This window comes from Fragaria vesca, linkage group LG7 (assembly GCF_000184155.1).
Source record: "Fragaria vesca subsp. vesca linkage group LG7, FraVesHawaii_1.0, whole genome shotgun sequence".
In the NCBI taxonomy this organism is placed as follows: domain Eukaryota; kingdom Viridiplantae; phylum Streptophyta; class Magnoliopsida; order Rosales; family Rosaceae; genus Fragaria; species Fragaria vesca.
Window position 1 is genome coordinate 11,893,136 of NC_020497.1, and position 19,507 is coordinate 11,912,642.

Consider the following 19,507-nt stretch of genomic DNA (forward strand, 5'->3'; position numbering starts at 1 on the left):
GCTCCCACAAGGAGTCACTCAATAGCATTTCCTTCACCGCTCTTGCCTTCTTAACATCATCTTCTCTATACATGTCCATCTTGGACTAATCACCATTTGTTGCATGCCATTCTTCACATCTCTAAACCTTTTAAGCATCACATAATGAGAAGCAAATCTTGTCTCCGCAACTTGGAGCAACTTCAAGGCACAATTATCATTATACATGGACAAACGCATGTTATGGTTCACGATAAAATTCTTTATGAACCAAACATCATTGCAAACATCCATAAGCCACCCCAACTCTTTTTCCACATTCTCCCCGGGTAGATAAGCTTTAGCTTTCAAAGTATCTTTCAAAACAAGATTGAGTGTATGTACCACACATGGTGTCCAAAATATGTGTGGATGTGCCTCTTCAACCATTGCACCGGCAGCAGCACAAACAGGCGCATTATCCGTCACCACTTGAACCACATTTTCCGAACCAATCTCATTGATGGATGCCAAAAGCAATTTTGAAATTTCAGTTTTGTCTTTGGTCGTGCCATCACAATTGACCGCTCTCAACATCATAGCCTTGTTTGTAGCAGCAGCCATCATATTGATTAATGGCCTCTTTTGGCCATCAGTCCACCCATCGGAACACAAGCTCACACCGGTCTCTTTCCATGTCTTCTTCACAGGTTCCAATGTCCGCTCAACATGACGCCTCTCATTATCAAGTAGTGTGGTCCTCAAAGCATTGTACCCTGGAGGAACATAACCCGGAATATTGCTAGCACGGGTGTAAGAGCTTCGGTAGAGAGGATTCCTTGCAACATTGAACGATAGTCCACTACTGTAAAACAATCTCGCAATCTCAGCATCACATTGTTGCCTATCTTCAATCTTGAAAGCTTTGGCTAGTTGTGGACTCACTCTTCTCTTTTTTGCTTCATCATCCCTCTCCATCAATGGAAAATAGCTTGAACCACTTCCGGAAAAACTAGAAGAGGGAGGCAAAGGAACCTTATTAGGAGCCCTCTCTCGCAATTGCTGCGCACACCAATCAAGAAGTTGTTGCATCTCTTGCATTTTTGCTTGTGTGACTTTGGTGCAAGGCTTGATCCCTTTTCTTGGGATTTTAAGCAAATGAGCCTCGACTCTAGAATGTGACCCATTGAATCTCATTTCGCAGAAACTACAAGTGAAACTCACATTTCCTCCTCCTGCTCTTGCAACACCGTCGACATCAACAACTATATCCTTAGTGACATATTTCCAAAGTGGCGCAGATAAATTTTCCTCCACATTTGAATCGACACTAGGTTCTGTAGATGCTGCTGAAGTAGAAGTACTCATCCTGTGCAATTGAATCACAATATACAAACTTTACACCACATACCGTAAGTCCATTTTTAGTCCATGCATAAATTGATTGAACAAAGATGGAGAATTCTCAGTCTAACACATAAACAAATTGAACCATAGGTCATCATAACATCACATATATATATATATATATAGTATATATGATCCCGGATCCACACCTGTGCACCCACCCACCGCACTTACCTCCTTCCTCCATTTAGTCCATTATCTTCATACAAATATACATATATATCAAATTCTAACCCAGTAACCCACAGTCCCACAGACCCACACCCACACTGATTTGAGGTCGAAAGACGAAAAGAAAAAGAAAGAATTACTTACAGATATGAGGTCGGAGGCTGGAGAGGTCGCCGGTCTGAGGTCGTCGGTCGGAGCTGGAGGCTGGGTTCGGCTTGTGGTCGCTGGGTTCAACTTTTCTCACTCTGGGAACTATTTGGGAAGAATGGGAAGAATGAGAGAAGTGCGGCTCCCTCTAGCTCTCTGTGTTAGGTCAGTTCAAATTTTTTTTTTAAATGGTGATGTGGCGTGTCGAAACCGTGTCGACGCCGTGTCGAGAAATGGTCAACGTGTCGCAACCGTGTCGAAAAAGTTTGACTTTTCGGACACACCACGTGGCGTGTCGGACGCCGTGTCGGGCCGTGTCGGTACGTATCGGCGTGTCGGGGAGCGTCCGACGCTCCGAAACTCCATGGTTAGAGGTGTCCGTGCATCATAGGCTGCAACACAACTCCCCTCACTGTCTCTAGCTATCACTCCTACACCACCCTTTCCAGAAGTACTACAATACCCGCCATCCACATTTATCTTCTCTTTTCTGCTTTGGCAAACAAAACAAAAAATTAAAAATAAAAGAGAGGGCTTTCCCTCTCAATTGAGACCTGTCTTTTAAGGTAATTTGTCCATCCACATAATGTGTAGCTTTTGCAATTTGGCGTCAGAAGTTTTGTCTTGGTGCTAGTGTAACTTTCCTGAAAATGGCAAAGATGCCTTTGTCTGTGTAGTTGTAGCTATGACTCCATTAATGAAACACAAAAACTCATGGCATAATGAGACCACCTAACTCTTCTCTTTCATTGAACTTAACCCTGGTTAAGTTAAGCTACTCCATGTCATTAACTTGATTTATATCAAACTACTTATTATATCAAACTACATGTCATTAACTTGATCTATATCAAACTACTGATTATTGATCTGAAACATGACATTTATATGATTTTGAGAGTTGAGATCATCATATTGAATTGTTGTGTTGTTGTTTTGTTGTGTTGCTGTGTTGTTGTGTAATCATAATTCTTGTGTATATATATATATATATATATATATATATATATATTTTATTTTGTTGTTGTGTTTGCAGAGAATGCTTTTGTCCAAGGCTTCGAGGCAGCAAGAAACATACCAAGTAACACCTCTGCCTCTGCCCAGACTGGTGTTTAGCAGTCTAGCACTCTCCCGGCCTCGCAGCATCACTCTTTCCCTGTTAATTTGGACTTTTGTGTTTTCATTGGACATATGTTGTTTAATTTTCTGTATAAGATTTTGGACGTTGTTGGCTTGTTGCATTTGAACTTTTGAACGTTTGATCTTGCTTGTTTATGGCTTTATGCATTTGAAATTATATGATGTGTGAAACTTTGAATGTGTTTAAATAGTTTGATAATTGATAGAAGTTTTGTATAGGCCTAAAAAAAGGATTCAAATGGGCTGGGCCTTTCAGTTTGTTGGGCCTTAATCTAAACTTGGTAGAGGCCCAATACCAACCGTACCAACCGAGTACCAACCGTACCAACTAAGTTGGTATACCAACTTTGATGGTTGGTTTTGGTACAAGATTTTGTCTACCAATCTTAAGTTGGTTGGTACATGGTATTGGAAAATATAGTTGGTATACCTACCAATGTCAGCCCTAACTCCTTTAAGTACCTACTGCTAGCTACAATGCACTTCTCCACTCCAAAGCCAACTCTCAACAAGAGACCATCTCCATAGGTATTTTCTCAAAGCTTTGTTCTTTCTTCACCATTTTAGTTCTTACTCTGAAAACCTGTGTAGTGGCTAATGGGTGGTCTTAGCTTTTTGTTCTTTACATACATAATTGGACCCTCATTGATGTCCACCAGTTGCTTAGGGAAGGTTTTTGGTGTTTTGAATTTCTTCCTGAGATTTGCATGAAGACTTTTAACAGCCAGCTTTGGAAGCACTGAGATTTTGAGGTGGATCTTGAGTATTAGGTAAGGTTTTGACCAGGAAAGCTTTGATCTTTAAGAGATCCATAATATAAAAGAAAGATTAAGAGATGGATTAGGCTTAGTAGGGTCTACTTAGCTAGTGACATAGGCTATCTGGCTAAGCAAAGTGGATCAAGGTGTTAACACTTTGATTTATTTTATTACGCTTAAATGAGAGAGCAGTAAACTAAACTAATAATCCAACTGTAGGTTAGCTGTTGAGCTAAGTAGGAAGAACTGAGGTCCGGCTGCTCTTTTTTATTTGCAAAGTTTTTGGTTTATGCTCTCAGTCTCTGATATCTCTCTCCATGCAAAAGGGTTATGTCATGAGCTACTTGTAGTTGTATTTACTTGTATCCTTGTGCTACACCTTGTTGGATTCTCATTCAAATTTAGTTCTATGAAGGAGAACAAAAGTTTGTCTATTTTTGTATCTGGTTTCAATGTTTCATACATATAGCTAGATTGCATATGCATTCTTGCTTGATGATTTTTGTTTCTGAGGTACTATTTTAAATTATTTGCATCTTGTCATTAATGAGTAAGATGACTAAAAATCGATGATTTCTTTTCCATCATATAAATTCTTCTTTCTTATGTGCGGGCGGTTGCTGTTGGTTTTATTTACATCTAAATCATGACAGCCTGACAGGACTCATCTTTGTTGCAGATAAGTTATTAGTCTCAGTTTGCCCGAGCAGAACATACTGAAATGGAAGACACGGCGCAATCCTCAGCAACTCCTATGATTGAATTGCATGGCGATGAATTTTGGCCACTTTCAGGGAGACCTTACTTTGATATCATACTCACAAAATCCCATGTCAAGCCCATTTACCAAATGGTAAGTATGATGGTTTCGAGTACAGTATATATTAGATGAACTGCATAAGCACATATATATGACACTATCAGTCTCCTTACAGTAACATCCAAATAGCACTTATTTTCATGTAAAAAGTTTGGATATAAGCTTATAATTAGAAAGAACTGGGTGTAGGGACTGATACTCTGATTTGGAATCATCATTCTATTAGCTTTAGTCTAGTACACTGAAATCGTTTGTTGCTTTTTATAGGAGATCCCAACCACACTTGATCCAAACTTACCTGCGGGTACTTCAGTCCCTATGGTTCTCAGCTTTGGGGAAAATAGCTGGGAGATGACCTATAATGAAACAAAACGTCTTAAATTAGTGGATCGACACTCATGGAAAGCATTTGTCGATGACAACAGCCTAAAGGCTGGAGATGGATGTATTTTCGAACTCATGGGGAGTGTGACAGTACAAAAGTATTGTTCAAGGTCCAAATCCTCAGAGGTGACATCCCAGCTGAGCTAATAGAGAAGTACTCTGGTGAGACAGAGAAACCCATTACTATATAATGATGTTTCTTTTCCGTGGATGTACCAATATCCTGACTCACAGAACTGCTCAGGAGCAAATATAAATGAGGAGATAAGGAGAGCCTAGCTACTACGTGTACCGCTAATTTTAGATATGTTTAGAGCTATACAAGTTCATCAGTCCATCTAGGAGGCAGAGATGGAGTGAATTTGTTGTAATGTAATGAGAAACTTGTGGATGAAGAGTCGATTTCAAGTTCTATTTAACTTTTAATTAGTTACACACTCACACTTTGTTAGTCTCTACTGTCATTTACACAACTATGTGGAATGATAACTTCTACTATTCTTTAGGAAGAAAAATTCTTTGAAATGTGGCCTTTAAAAATGATCAGATGAAAAAGAAAACTGCTCATTGCTCAACTACTACTCCATTGATCTTAGGATACTCTGCTTGGTCTAAATCATTTTCTTTCAAGTAGTTGGAAATTGTGATTACCCTTTCTTGAATAGAATCTTGGATTAGCTATTGTCCCTAACAAAATGGACAAAACTAAGCAATGATCACCCTGGTGTAGTAAACTACACATCTTAAGCCTTCAAATATTTACAGTTTGGTCTTTACTCTTTAGCTATACAAAAGAATAGGTAAATAAAAATCTGACTACTATGGACTAACCATGGTTAAAATCTTTTCACCATGGTCCAGATATTTATATTTATTGGAGACCACCTATCGCTTTTCTTCTTCATTCAGCCTTTTACCACCTATCTCTTTTCACAGCATACTTGAGAACTCTTGGGGGCAAATCTCAGTTTCTCACCAGAGATCATATTCAAAGGTATTTTCTTAAAGCACCAAACTTTAATTATGTCTCTTTTGTTATTACAATGAGAATAGGATTCTGTGATGGAATTCGATATTAAGTAAGCAAAGTTTGATTGTAAGGAAGGAGAGAAAGAGAGATTGTAGTGTTTTGATCCGAAAAATGAAAATAGATATGGAGAAGAGATAATGGGCTAAGGGTTAGGGATAGTTCTGATTCTTCATAGATATGAAGAAAGGCTCACCACCAAATTAGGTAGGTTTGCTGTTTACAATAGCTAGAAGACTAGTAAAGGATACCAGTTAAGCTCACAAGTTTAGTTTAAGATGATTGATGATCTCAAGCTACCTTTTTTTGGGTTTACTAATCTATGATCTATTACTATGATCGATTTGATTGATGCAATAGGGATTATGTATGCTTAATAATCATAATGTTTTATTTTTATTTTTATTTTCATAGAAAGGCAAAAAGAGGAGACAATAACAATCAACTAGCCAATCCAGCTGACATTGAAAGCAGATGTCATAAATATGGAAAGCGAGTGAGGGAATGGACTCCTCTAGCTCATTATCCCATTCTATCCCTGTTCTCTGGAGCGTTAGTTGGCCCGTCTAGTAAGGGGTATTCTCAGGAGTCTTGGATTATGAGGAGACGTTTGCACCAGTAGCCAAGATGGCGTCTGTACGTACCTTGATCGCAGTTGCTGCGATTCGTGGTTGGCAGTTGTTTCAACTTGATGTGAAGAATGAATTTTGATTTGCATGAGGAGATATATATGCAGCCTCCACCGGGTCTATCTACTCCGTCATCTATGGGTTTCCGGCCCTTTATTCAATGAGTCGGCGCTTTATGGTCTCAAACGGGCTCCTCTCGCTTTTCTCGCTTCCATTCCTCTCCTTTCAGTCAGAGTCAGCCAGGTGCCTAAGGAGTAAGCGCTAAGAAGCTCATCCCGAGTCTTTGTACCTGCCCTAAGCCAGTTTTTACTGTTTACTTATCCGGATTGATGAGAAAGAAAGCCTTGCTTGAAGCTTTTTTCAGGAAAGTCCGTCTCCTTTCTCCAACAGAATCAATGGTAATGGCATCGGATCTAACTCTCCGTTTCCGACTATTACTAAGAGAATTTCCTAACCAGACTGCATAGCTTGATTCGACTCGGGATCACAAGAACTCTCTTGAGCGGATTGTGTCCTTTCCTTCCCTTACTGAGAATAGTGAGACAAATCTTTCTTTTCTTCCATCTCAACCATAGGGATTCCCCTTTAGCCATCAAACACAACCACGCCAGAAGCATGATAGTACCTCTTGTATGCAGGTGGTACATTATTAAGTCTCAGTTGACGAGGTAGAAGATTCTGAAATGGGAGACTCATCCGAATCATTATCGGAATTGCTTCCCTGAAAGTGGCCAAAATTCATCCTCGTGCAATTGAATCACGAAGATGGAATTTGGCCATCTCTCAGGGAAGCCTATCTTTCTTAACATTCAGGAAAAATCACATTTGAAATCATTTGCGTGCTCACCCATATGTAAAATCCTTTTGTTTAATTTTCATTACTTTTAATTAGGGTTAGCATATTACTTTTAACTACTGATGACATATTTTTTCTTCATAAGTAACGCATGTGATACTGCCCAGCTCTTTGATGCATGTGATATTGTCCTGCTGTTTGCTTAGGGTCTAAGGAAATGTCATATATTAATCTGGAATAAAATTATAGAAATAGCTGTGAATAACAAGGTTAAGATCCCACATTTGTGAAAAAGTGAACACGGAAGACTATGGAGCCTCAAATTTATTCAGGTTTCAGTTTATATGGTGTAAAAGGATTAAGGTTGGTTCTACCATTCTAGGTTTGATTACCCTCTTCATAGTCATGTGATGCATTATTAAGTTTGTAACAAATAATTTCATTTTTGCATATTCTTGGGGTTTGAAATCTGCTAGAAGTCCCTTTTCTAAAGAGTCCTCCATTATTGGAGTCATTTTGAAAGATGATTCACAAGATTTTTTCTGTAGCTGGTGTGAGTTTCCTGAAAATGGCAATACATTTTTGTATGTGCAGCTTTGAATCCAGCAATGTAAGTTTCTATTCTGATACAGAAATCCAGCTTTGCAATATCAGTGATGCTCCCTGGTATTTGAAAAAAAGAAAAATAGTTTTATTGGTGTTGATGGCCTTTCTGAAGACCATCAACTGTAGGATTTGAATGCCTTGAGACTCCTTGTGTGATATTAATTTCTTCAGAGTAACAGAGTTTTGCCTCTTTTTCTTATTGTGTATTGGGAAATGATAATCTCTGAGTTCATAGAGACAAAGAAAGTAGATATGATTCCTAATTTAACTGACCAGTGACGAGAGAGTAGGAAATTTCATCTATTGATCTCGTGAACTTGTTGCAGAATCAGATTCATGGTCCAAAGTTTGAGTGGGAGGTTCATGGAGCAAAAGTATTAAGTACATGTACTCCATATACTGAAGAGTCTCCATCTGGGAAACTCCAAGGCATGGCAGCTACTTTGTCATTTTGCTACTGACTTCTCTTATAGGAGCACTGAATCAATGGAACTCTTATTTTTCCTTTGAACCCTTTGATCACAGAAAAACAAGGCTCGGCTAGTAGGGAACTCTAATTTAGCATAATTTGGGATTATCAGTTTAATACCTTCATTATAGTTCCTTGAAATAATCATTTATTTGATATAGGGGATCCCATCCAATTCTACCATCCCATTCGGTCCCTGCAATCTCACCTTTGCAGGCAGGAGCTTGGGAGATGAAATGGAATGGTACTCTCAAAACTAGTAAAAGCTTGGAGAATATTTACTGACAACAACAATTTGAAGGTTGTGATGGATGTGCATTCAAACTCACTGAATGCAGCGCTACAAGACTAGTAAAATTATGTTAGATTAGGGCTATGAAGAGTCTACGTCCTCAAAGTTGACATCCCAGCTCGTCATCGGTGAGGAGGGAGAGAGCCATTGTTCTGTAAAATGTATAAAATTAGTAGTGCATATATCAAGAGCACTTAGTAGTAAGATGTATGTTTTGCCTTGGTTGTGTGGTTGAATTTGACAACATCTTGTTTGGAAAGGTTAATTACTATGCTTGTGTTTATGCATATGTTGTATGCAAAGAAACATAGAGCTTGGTTGGGAAGAGTGGTTGTTCTCTAATTTTGTTGTTTAGAACTATAATGTCAAGTAGACGGATGAAAGAGTTCATGTTTTTTGATCAGCTACATTTGAGGGAATCACGTTATTTGAAAGATTGCAGGCAGGAGCTGTCCAACTCTACCCTTTGAAACAGCCTCTGTGTATTTTGATCCTCTGTCCAGCTCATACATGCAATTGCATATCTGATGCTGAATGCAAAGCTTATCTGCATCTTTTTCTTAAAATATGGGGAAATCAGTCTATCATTCTTCCATAAGATCTTTCTTTCAATTGTATTTGTGTTTTGGATTCAATGTTGTGGTATAAGTTGAATGAGGAGAAACGAAAGGATGAGAGGATGGGTGATCTAGCTAAATAAGCAGTCTGGTTATGGGGTATTTACCTTAACATTTGGTCAAAAACTGGCCCTGGCTCTTGGATTAAAACTTGGTTTGTGAAAGATATGCCAGTTTTGGCATCATAATTTCTTCATAATTCGTATGAGTTTGTCTTTCTCCTCTCCTTTTTTTTTCTTTCTCTCTTTTATTTTGTGTGTTGGGAAATGAATGTTTCTGAGTTGTTCAAAGAAAGTATGACATTGCTTCTGTTGGTCTCGTGATTCTGATGCAGAATCAGAATCATGGCTACTTTAAGGGATACTGAAGGGTCTCCATCTCCAACACACCTAGGCATCAGAGCTACTTTGTCATTTTCCTAGTGACTTCTCTCTTATATGAGCATAACCTTTGCTTGCTTCTAATGTTGAAGTTAAAGAAACCAATGCAACTCCTCTTTCCCTTTTAAGCCTTTGATCACATTCACTTCTCAGTCCAACCTTACCTGGCTTTCTGCAACCAGATCTTGAAAGGTATAATCTTAGTTTCTTCAGAGTAATGGTTGTTGTTCCAACTTTATATCTGGGTGATCTGGTTTTTCGATCAGCCTCTATAAGAACGTTTTTGTTGAATTTTCATAGTGTACTTCTGCATTTGTTTGCAAATTATTAGAAATTACTAGAAGTAAAATTTTCTATCAATTACTTCATAAACATTGTTGTGCATGTTGAAATGTGATTCTGATGAGCATCCAATTAGTGACAGCTAGCTCATGAAATGGCTTAGATAGTCTAGTGATAAGTTTGATGGTATTGTCCATGATATATATATGTCTATATCACTATATGCATCTTAAGCTTCTATCTTTAATTTTCATCAGGTACTTTCTTGGCTGAATATCCTGAAATGGGAGACCCTGCAGACCAATCCTCATCAAATCCTGCGACTGAATTGCGTGGGGATGAATTCTGGCCACTTTCAGGGAAACCTTTCTTTGACATCATACTCACAAAATCACATGTGAACCCCAAATGTCAAATGGTACTAAACCGAACTCCCATACATATGTACTTGGAAGCTTTTTTTAGTCTCGTTTATTGAACATTTGAACTGATCATTTACACAACTGTAACTATGTAGTCAATCCCATCCAAGATACATCCACTACTACCATCCTGTTCAGTCCCTATAGTTCTCACATTTGCGGGCAGGACTTGGGAAATGACATGCAATGCAGCCAAAAAGACCTCACAAGTACGTGTGGATTCACTGTCATGGAAAGCATTCGTCGACGACAACAATCTGAAGGTCGGAGATGGGTGTGTGTTTGAACTCATGGAGTGCAGCAGCACGAAGCTGATGTTTAGAGTCCAAATTCTCAGAGGTGACATCCCGGCTGAACTTGTAGACAAGTACAGCGGTGAGGATGCAGCGAACCCCTTTGTGATTTAAATTTGAGGGCATTGCCAGTATAATTTGAATTGCGGATTGTGATTCAATAATCTATCTTATCTTACTTTGGAGTTAAAACTCTGTTAGAGCCTTTTATTGTGCTACCCTTGAACCTTGACAAATGACAACTGTGTTCATGTGTGGGCATATGATTTCTCTTGTGTGACTACCAACATTAACTTTCAATAACCTATCTCATCCTTTCTCGTAATCAGTTTAGTCTCACCATCTCATAACTTCTCCCAAACGTCATGATCTTACACAAATGAGGCATTGTATTTAGGGACAGCTAAAGCAATATGAGACCAAAAGGGCTGGATGATCAGGCTGAACACATTTGATCCAAAAACCAACACAATCAATTCAATAGCGTCCGCTAAAGTAACGTAGCCAGCATGCAGATTTATTGCATATGTTCAATTCTGTTCTGTTCTGTTTTAGCATGATTCTTTTGTTACATGAGCGTCTATTGCATACTGGTGTACCCTTTAGCAGAACATGATTCAATTACTATGTTCATGCAACAGATAAACAAATGATGTTTAAGAAAATACAAAGCATGAGTAAAATTTTCTGAAACTTTTCTACAGAATTCTGGCTTTTTCTGTGTTATCTTAACATGTACAATGTTACATGGAAATCACTTCATATTTTCTGTCAAAAAAAAAAAGATACACTTGTGTATGATTTCTATGTGTCAAACTGTTGAATGTGTTTGAGATACACACATCTATAAGCATTTAGCAAAATTCTACCACCAAAATGTGAATCTAAAGCTAAGAGGAGGACTCTGATTGACATCTGTTCCTCTCAAAACGGTTGTAAGCAGCTCTGGTCCGTAGGAATAGCAAGATGCTTGATGCTAACCCTACAACTGAAATACAACTCCACCATATGAATGTCTGCCTATAGCATGACCTACCCATGCACAATGTTGCTTCTTTTAACAAGTTCACTTGGATCACTGAGCTTCCTTCGTTTGCATCATACACCAAAGCTGCAAGAAGGCCGTACAGCAGTGAACCAATAGGGATGTTGGTGATGAGGATGTTGTGGTTTACACCAGCGCTGTTTGGCCCAAAGAGCTCAGATGTTACAGACACCGCTGCAGAAAACACAAAGCCAGAGCTTATCCCTATCAAGCCTGTTCCGGCGCGCAACATTGCTTCACTGCCTGATAGAGTAAGCAGGAGGAAGCCGATTGGTGTTGGCACCAGCGCAACTGCAAGCCATCCAGTCCTCGCAAAGTATATCTTACTGCATTACCAGGGCTCAAGGTTAGTTTTTATGGCATATTGTGTTTCTGCTTCCACAATAATCGTTTGTTGAAGCATTGTAGTTTCCTTAATGGTAGAAGATACTTACTCTCGCAGGAAATCTGGGGCAGCTGCTAGTAATCGACCAAAGAAGGAGCATGAAGAATATAGTGTGACAAGAGAACTGGTCATGCTACTATACCCAAGTGATTCTGAAATCTGCCCAAGATTGTTGCTATAGACCAATCCAATAGTTCCCCCACAAAAATATGCAGCATAGTATAACCAAAAATCCCAGCGGCGTACAAGCAACCGAGCGGAGTGTTCCTCCCCAAGCACTGTCAATCTGTCCTTCTCCATCACCTTCCCAAAACACCATAAACAACCTTCTTTGTCTATCAGCCCATAAGAAGTAGCATTCACCACATTACCATTTTCATTTTCACCAATCAGTTCCTTATGGAGTTCAAGATCATCAGGGTTGACCAGATTGAAGTCTGATGAGTTTTCATTCTGGAAGCTGAAGGGCATGTTCCGACAAGCCCATTCCCTAGCATATGCAATGCCAGGCAGACACAAAGGTAGGATCAAGAGAAAAATAGCACCAACCAAGAGAATTCGAGCATTTGATATATTAGAGGACAGTGAGTTGAGGAGGAGGAGATATAGGCCAGTTACTACTGCTAGGATGTACAGGCAAAGAAAAACCATGGAGTCACGATGAATAGCCTCAGAAGAAAGTGGCTGAATCGGAGGGGGTTGACGAAGCAGAGGGACTAGCGCAACACCAGATATGAAGAGAGGGACTAGTGCATTCAAGAAGAGGTAGAGGTTGTCATCAGAAGGGTTTATGGCATTGGCAATGAGGCTGTAGAGGGCTGCACTTACGCCATTGAAACTGATTGTTAGGGACAATGCAAGTGCCCTGTTGGCTTGGAAGTGCCGAATACATAATACATAGCAGACTGTGTTGAACCAACAGATGCTACATCCTGCCAACAAGCACAAAAAGAATACCTGCCAAAACAAAGATTAACACATCAACTCAGCTACTTCTTTCTTGCTTTTGGTTTAAATGCTGGTTGTATTATGTTAACCATTTTGGATGATCAAAAGAAAAAGAACAAGAAACTTGCATTTCAAATTGTTGAAGGGCTTTGTGTATCCAAGTACAGTATGGTTTTTGTTCATAGAAGGGATAGATCATAGTTGAGTAATTACAAAAGTCATCATAATTCCTTTTCTAATAAACAACTAAAGAAACTTTATTTATTATATGAAATATCCATGTACTCTTTCATTGTGAGATCTTTGAAGCTACCAACCATATTCCTTGACTTACAGTTAGGATCCCCGTGCAAATCTAGTTTTCTTTTTTCAATCCTGTCTTCATAGAAAACCAATAACCTTAACCTAGTGTTCTCTGATGCAAATCTCGAGAAGACATTAAGACAAAGAAATGATGGTTTTTCTATTGAAGATCTTTAAAAGAAGAAACATAATACATGGATAAATAATTTTACTGACCGTGATCATTTTTGGATCAAGGAAGTAATACTATGCTGCTTGTCTATATTATGCTCAACATAAAATTGGTCCAAAGAAAAAATATGATTGCACTGCAGAAGCAATCAGTATGTCCCACATCCTTGAAGGTTTTTCTTTAAAAACTGGAAGTGACCGATCCATGATGGATGATGTATTTGAGTCCAAAGAAAAGAAAAGAAGAAAAAAGGGGATGATGTGTTTGTCTCACTCACCATTTGTGCTAAAATTGTCCCTTTCTAAGTTTTCAGCTAACCCACACAGGAAGGTAAAGTAGGACGGCAAACCAATCTTGGACATTACTTGTGGTTTAGGTTGGTCTCTTGGTGGCCGTTAGAGGTTCACCAATTTTGGGTCAAAATTGAGTTCCCCAATGACATAATGTATCAAGAAACGACATTAACCATGAACGCAAAAACCCAGAAAATGTAGGAGATAGAAGACAAACCAGAACATACGGCAGGGTGATCATTCTTTCGATGACAAACCATTGGAGGCCGTAACCAAACAAACCCATCAAGGCAGCCATGAACATGACAACCCACAAAGGTAAATACATGAGGGAAACACCAGAACACCACCCTAAGGCCTTGCCCATGTCTGAGGCCACAGAAAGGTAGTTGAGTTGCACCTGAGATATCCCAAGAACCGTCTTCAATTCGGAAGAGTAGGACGAGAAGTCGAAGTTGGTGCCTGTAAATGCCTGAATCCATGTTGTTACCACAAGTATCATCCATTTTCTTGATTCTCCCACCATTATTCTTGAATCTTGTTAGACCCTAAAAAAATAAAAATAATCGATCAATCAATGTGATTAATCGTGTTCTGGTCAGGGTTTTATCAAAAGAGATAGAAAAGGAGGGTTTAGTGGGTTTTGGTGTTGGGTTTGCCTGAAGAATAGAATGCTAGCTTTTCATGACTTTCTTTGCTTCTGCTGAGATGCAAACTTTGGCTGTTTTTGTGGGTGCAGAGGTGTGTATAGGAGAAGTTAGAAATGGGAAGAGGAGGAGAGGAAGAGGGAGAGGGAGGGGAGTTGGGAATGGGAATAGTGATGGGGGTGTCATGGCTTCTGTATAAAACTTATGATGATGATTTGTTGGGGTTCGCTATGTAAAGGTTGTTGGGACAAAGTAGATAAAACCTTGAAAGGCAGTTACAAGCATAATTTGTAGCAGATGGAACATCATAACGACTTTTTACGCTACGCTGGAAGATTTATTAAGAAAACTAAAGGAAAAAAAAGGAAAGTTTGCTTACCATAATAAGGGGGGAAGGTACAATTTTATAAATGGATTACTAAATTTAAAGTTAAAATGAAAAACTAATTATAACTGTATTTTGCAGAAATTCTTCTATCATGCACAAAAATTCTTCTATTATGTACGACGTGTAAGTACACTAAGTAATCCAAATTATTCATAACAATTCATATATATGATGGCCGGACTAAACATGTTGGTGTATGTGTTATACGTAAAATATTGTTCTTACTTGTATATCCGTGATGGATGACCCAAAATAGAAAGAGATTGTGAGAGGGCCTCAAGTCACCTCGACTGCTTCTCTTACAATTTTAATAGAACTTGATACTGGACTTAGAGAGGGGGAAATGTAAAGTTGCAAACCGTTTTATAGAATGAAATAGCAAATGGAGGTAACCATGAAATGTAACGGTACAAACAAGGTAACACCCCCAATAGCCTATTATGGGCAGATTTAGGTATCTGTTGTCAAGGGTTGTTTAATTGGCCGGTATGTCAAGCTTGATCGGTTCCTTTTTGGTTGGATCCGAGTCATTTGAATCAGTACTGCTTGAGTCGAGTATTTTCCTCCCGGTAAGGTTATTGTTAAGGCATGCCTTCATTGCCTTGTGCTAAAACGATATCCTATTGCAACATTATTATATTGCCCCTAATAGTCTTTCGCGCTTAGTTCTTAAACATCTTCAATGATGGGGTTTTTCTGTTGTGCAGTGTTGCATGACATACATAAACTAATAGGAATAATTGCACGTGTTTGCTCGGGATGGTGTGTTGCCATGTTTTGAAAAAAAAAAAATTGAAATTTGTTTAGTCATTGTGGTTTGAAGTTGACATCTGTTTAGTCCTTGTGATTTTATTTTAATCTGAATAGTCCTTAAAGTCACGATTTTTCATCCAAATAGTCATTCCGTCAATTTTCTCAGTTAAATTGCTGACGTGGCCTTTAACTGAGAAAATTATCGGAATGACTATTTGGATGAAAAATCGCGACTTTAAGGACTATTCATATTAAAATAAAACCATAAGGATTATTTAGATGAAAAATTGTGACTTTAAGGACTATTCAGATTAAAATAAAATCATCATGACTAAACAGATGTCGACTTCAAACCACAAGGACTATACAGTATTTTACCCAAAAAAAAATAGTTAAGGGTACGTCTATTGTCACCCCACAAACCACTTTGTTCACCCCACACGTTCTTGATTTATTATAATACAAAAATATTTTGATGTAAGATTACATCAATAGACAATAAGTTGTTACAAATTACAAATTCTTTTTTCTTTTTTATCTTTTTGTTTTGGATGAACAAGTACTTCATTAACCCTAACTCATAACTTATCATATTCAGTCATTATATGAAGTCTGACGACGCAAGCGCTAGCATCCAACCTGAAGATGAGGTGAACTGTTTGTATTTTTCTTTCTTCATTGTTTTTCTATGATGATGCTTCGTCTATCCCTACAAATATTCTTAGACTCTTGTCATCTCTTTGCTCTTTTTTTCTCTCTCGTCATCTCTACAAGTAAATTAAAAATTAAAAGATTTATATATGGGATCAGAAGAGAATGTAGGATGAAAAAAACAAATCTAAAATTGAAAAATATATGTAATGTGAACAAAGTAGAATTGAGAAAATGATATTTTATGTATTGTAAATGAGTGAACAAAATAGACTGACAATTAAAAATATACAAGTGAGGTGTGAAAAGAGTGTAGAGTGAGTAAAATGGGTTATGAGGTGAGTAAAGTAGTTTATGGGGGTGACAATAGACACACCCATAATTAATTGTCATCGATCGTCAAAGTTCCAAAGTCCGGCCAGAACTTGTTAATTAGTTTCAAGCTAGCCATACATGCATATATCCAGAAAAAGCATGGGAGCTCTGCAGCTAGCTAACCATGCATTCTGAATTAGCTTACTGATGTACGTTAGTTTTCCAAAAGCTGAATGACACCGTTCTGCATCTGGGCACTACATACAGTACGTACGTGCAGTTGCTTTTGTTCCTGGGTAGTCAGATCAACTTGGATATTTATCAAGCACTTCAAAATACTGATAAGATCGAGAGGTCCCAGGAATCGAAATGCATATGCCCTTGATGCCAGTGACAGTAATATTGTATTACATTCTTTGCCTGCGTAGTATATGGCACGTTTCTGATTTACTATTGTCAGCGAGTTTGTGAGTGGAGCTAGCTTTCTGAATTCTGAGTGTACCAAACTTTCTCGTCAATCGATCAGTGTCCCTGTTGGGAGCAACACTTCAATCATTTCTGACTATGTGTTAAAGAAACTTAGGTTGTTGTAACCAAAAAAAAAAAAGAAACTAGGTCGTTACAGAGTTTTGGCATTACTAGTCGATCGCCCCACAAATCATTTTTTGCTGGCCAGATTCTATAACCTTCTTGATGAGGTATATATATCTATTTAGGGAAGGTAGGTCCGTTGTTCCTTCTTTGTGTTAAAAGTGGTAAGTCTCCTAGCTCTACTTGGTTTTTTTTTCTTTTTTTATTTCGATACAATCCCTGTGCATGGTTATTGCAAGAAACTACATTTGTTCCTTTTTTTATTTTTTGACAGACATTTCTTCGTATTGGAAGAAAATGTATTGATAATTTTTTTTTTAAGAAGAAGAAGCAAGGCCAGTGCGGCCGCCCTTAAACCTTGATCAATAAAACTATAAAATACAAGGGAGGGAACATAAAGTCTAAACCTTAAATTATAATAAGTAACGTATTCTAACATGCATCAGTTAGCAAATAGTGGTTCTGGCTACTCTATTTGATTTGATAAAGCGGTGACATACGAAAATATAATTGTACTAAGAACAAAAAAGAATAAAAATTTATTGATTCTTAATAAAAATAAATAAGGGAAACCCGGCCTTTAGAAAATCTCGATCATAAAATAAAAACGATTAGAGGAACCCTTGAGAACAAAGAACCAAAACACACTTCGTTCATTCTGTCCGGCAGCGAGCTCTTTTGTCGTAGCCGGACGCACGTGCGCATACGCGCGTACAAAAGGGCAGCGCTCACACGTGTGAATTATCATATTTAAAGTTTCAAGACTAGTATGTCTTCTATTCCGATATGTGATTATTATTATTATTATTATTTTTTTTCAGTTTTCATTGATAGAGACAATGAGTGTGCTTAACCTAGAGTTTGGTTATTTGCTTGTGCGTGCGAAATGACCGCACACACGCATGTGAATTATCATTTCCGAATTTTGAAGACCGGCATCTCTCTTAAAAGGCAAATTCTTCTACTTTGGCATGTGACCATACTCTTTAGTTTTTTTTTTTTCCCTAAAATAGTGAAGTTCACTTAGGATAGTCAAAGAACTTTGATAAAACAATATAGAGAAGTTTTGGTATGGAGAGCATTGATGCAAAACATGACATTGGACCGTAAAAGCATAAAGTTAAGCTCCAAATACAGAAAATAGAAATAAATTTTGTAATCGTATATGGTCACAGATTTTTCTTTCAATTTGAAATCCAAGCGTATTTGGAATTTCATATTTGTTCAAACTATGAATTGGCCTTATTTGCAACTCCATGTCAAGTATGGTTGGGCTGGGGTCGGGCTAGTTCGGGCTTTTGGAAAACCCAACCCGAAACCTAAAATCTCGGGTCGGATCGGGTTTCGGGTTTTTTCATATATTGAACCTGACTGGGCCCGGCCTAATCATCTTTTTTTAGGTTTTCAGGTTTTTTTCGGGCCTAAACAAAATTATTATTGTTTTACTCTAGCAAATTAACCAAAGTTAACGCATCAACATTGCAGATCAAATTCAAAGCATCAATATTGTAGATCAAATTCGAAGAATCAACATTCAAGAGAACCCAAGTTAGTGAAGTTACATAAAACAATTCCAGAAAAGACAACAACATTCAACAAAACCCAAGTTACATCAACATTCAACAAAACCCAGATCAAAGGGATGGGGCAGCTCCTTTTTAAGTTAAAAATCTTATAGAGAAAATGTTAGCCAAAAAGTCACATTTAAGTATAAGTGGTACAAGTAATAGTAAAAAGATTAAGAAAGGTTGTTGAACCCACAAGGATTGGATTCCTTTCACTAGCTAGAGTGTTAACCGTAAGAGAGCTAGAATGTGCAAATGTACAATCACAAACCTAAACACACAAAGAAATCCAGGCTCATTATGAGTATGTGCAAATGGGGTAGTGATTTAATTTTTGGTTTTTGAACTTGTGAACTAAACTAAACTAAATGCTCAAATGTAAACTAAATTACTCTAAACTAAACTAGTTGGGATAATTAATGAATGAAATCGGGATTCGAATTGTCTACCACTAACCTTCTGTTGTGAAATTTTATTTAAAACTCGCAACTCGCAACTCGCAAGTGCACGAATCGGTTGTAGTATAGCTTATGCAAATACGAGGTCGTTCCAACTAGAGATTGATAATCAATTTAAATCCTAACTTAATTAATCTAAACGAAGAACACAAAAACAATCAATATAAAAAAGGTATGGCTTTTTAGGTTTTCAGATAACAAAAGAAACAAACAACAAACTAAGTCGAAAAGTAAAGAGATGAAACCTAGGGTGTCAGAATCAACCACTAACAATCTTATTTATGTATCGATGCAACTAATGGATTCTTTCGTTTCTCTAGATGACAATTCACGTATCTAAGTCTAGGTACGACACTTAGACCATAGTTTTTCTTAAGTGTATGATTCTCTCTAGG

The 19,507-nt window shown here is 37.9% G+C and overlaps 5 protein-coding genes across 5 annotated transcripts; 3 read left to right on the plus strand and 2 right to left on the minus strand.

Annotated features, from left to right (window-relative positions):
* Nucleotides 1–33: 33 nt before the first annotated feature.
* Nucleotides 34–1,992, minus strand: LOC101296334. The gene is made up of 2 exons (XM_004308600.1): nucleotides 1,681–1,992; nucleotides 34–1,327 (listed from the first exon to the last, which is right to left on the minus strand). The coding sequence occupies exon 2, from the start codon at nucleotides 1,324–1,326 to the stop codon at nucleotides 34–36; it is 1,293 nt and encodes a 430-aa protein (XP_004308648.1). The 5' UTR covers nucleotide 1,327; nucleotides 1,681–1,992.
* Nucleotides 1,993–4,170: 2,178 nt separating this feature from the next.
* On the plus strand, nucleotides 4,171–5,011 carry LOC101304323 (B3 domain-containing protein Os04g0386900-like). Its single transcript, XM_004307133.1, has 2 exons — nucleotides 4,171–4,434; nucleotides 4,669–5,011. Exons 1-2 carry the CDS (start codon nucleotides 4,303–4,305, stop codon nucleotides 4,930–4,932), a joined length of 396 nt encoding a protein of 131 aa, XP_004307181.1. The 5' UTR covers nucleotides 4,171–4,302; the 3' UTR covers nucleotides 4,933–5,011.
* LOC101296619 lies at nucleotides 4,976–6,966 on the plus strand. The gene is made up of 3 exons (XM_004308601.1): nucleotides 4,976–4,997; nucleotides 5,695–5,779; nucleotides 6,227–6,966. Exons 1-3 carry the CDS (start codon nucleotides 4,976–4,978, stop codon nucleotides 6,432–6,434), a joined length of 315 nt encoding a protein of 104 aa, XP_004308649.1. The 3' UTR covers nucleotides 6,435–6,966.
* Nucleotides 6,967–9,365: 2,399 nt separating this feature from the next.
* On the plus strand, nucleotides 9,366–10,908 carry LOC101304615 (B3 domain-containing protein Os04g0386900-like). The gene is made up of 3 exons (XM_004307134.1): nucleotides 9,366–9,793; nucleotides 10,141–10,301; nucleotides 10,401–10,908. Exons 2-3 carry the CDS (start codon nucleotides 10,167–10,169, stop codon nucleotides 10,710–10,712), a joined length of 447 nt encoding a protein of 148 aa, XP_004307182.1. The 5' UTR covers nucleotides 9,366–9,793; nucleotides 10,141–10,166; the 3' UTR covers nucleotides 10,713–10,908.
* A 580-nt stretch (nucleotides 10,909–11,488) lies between these two features.
* On the minus strand, nucleotides 11,489–14,270 carry LOC101296911. The gene is made up of 3 exons (XM_004308602.1): nucleotides 13,962–14,270; nucleotides 12,078–12,985; nucleotides 11,489–11,969 (listed from the first exon to the last, which is right to left on the minus strand). Exons 1-3 carry the CDS (start codon nucleotides 14,268–14,270, stop codon nucleotides 11,489–11,491), a joined length of 1,698 nt encoding a protein of 565 aa, XP_004308650.1.
* Between the last annotated feature and the right edge of the window lie 5,237 nt (nucleotides 14,271–19,507).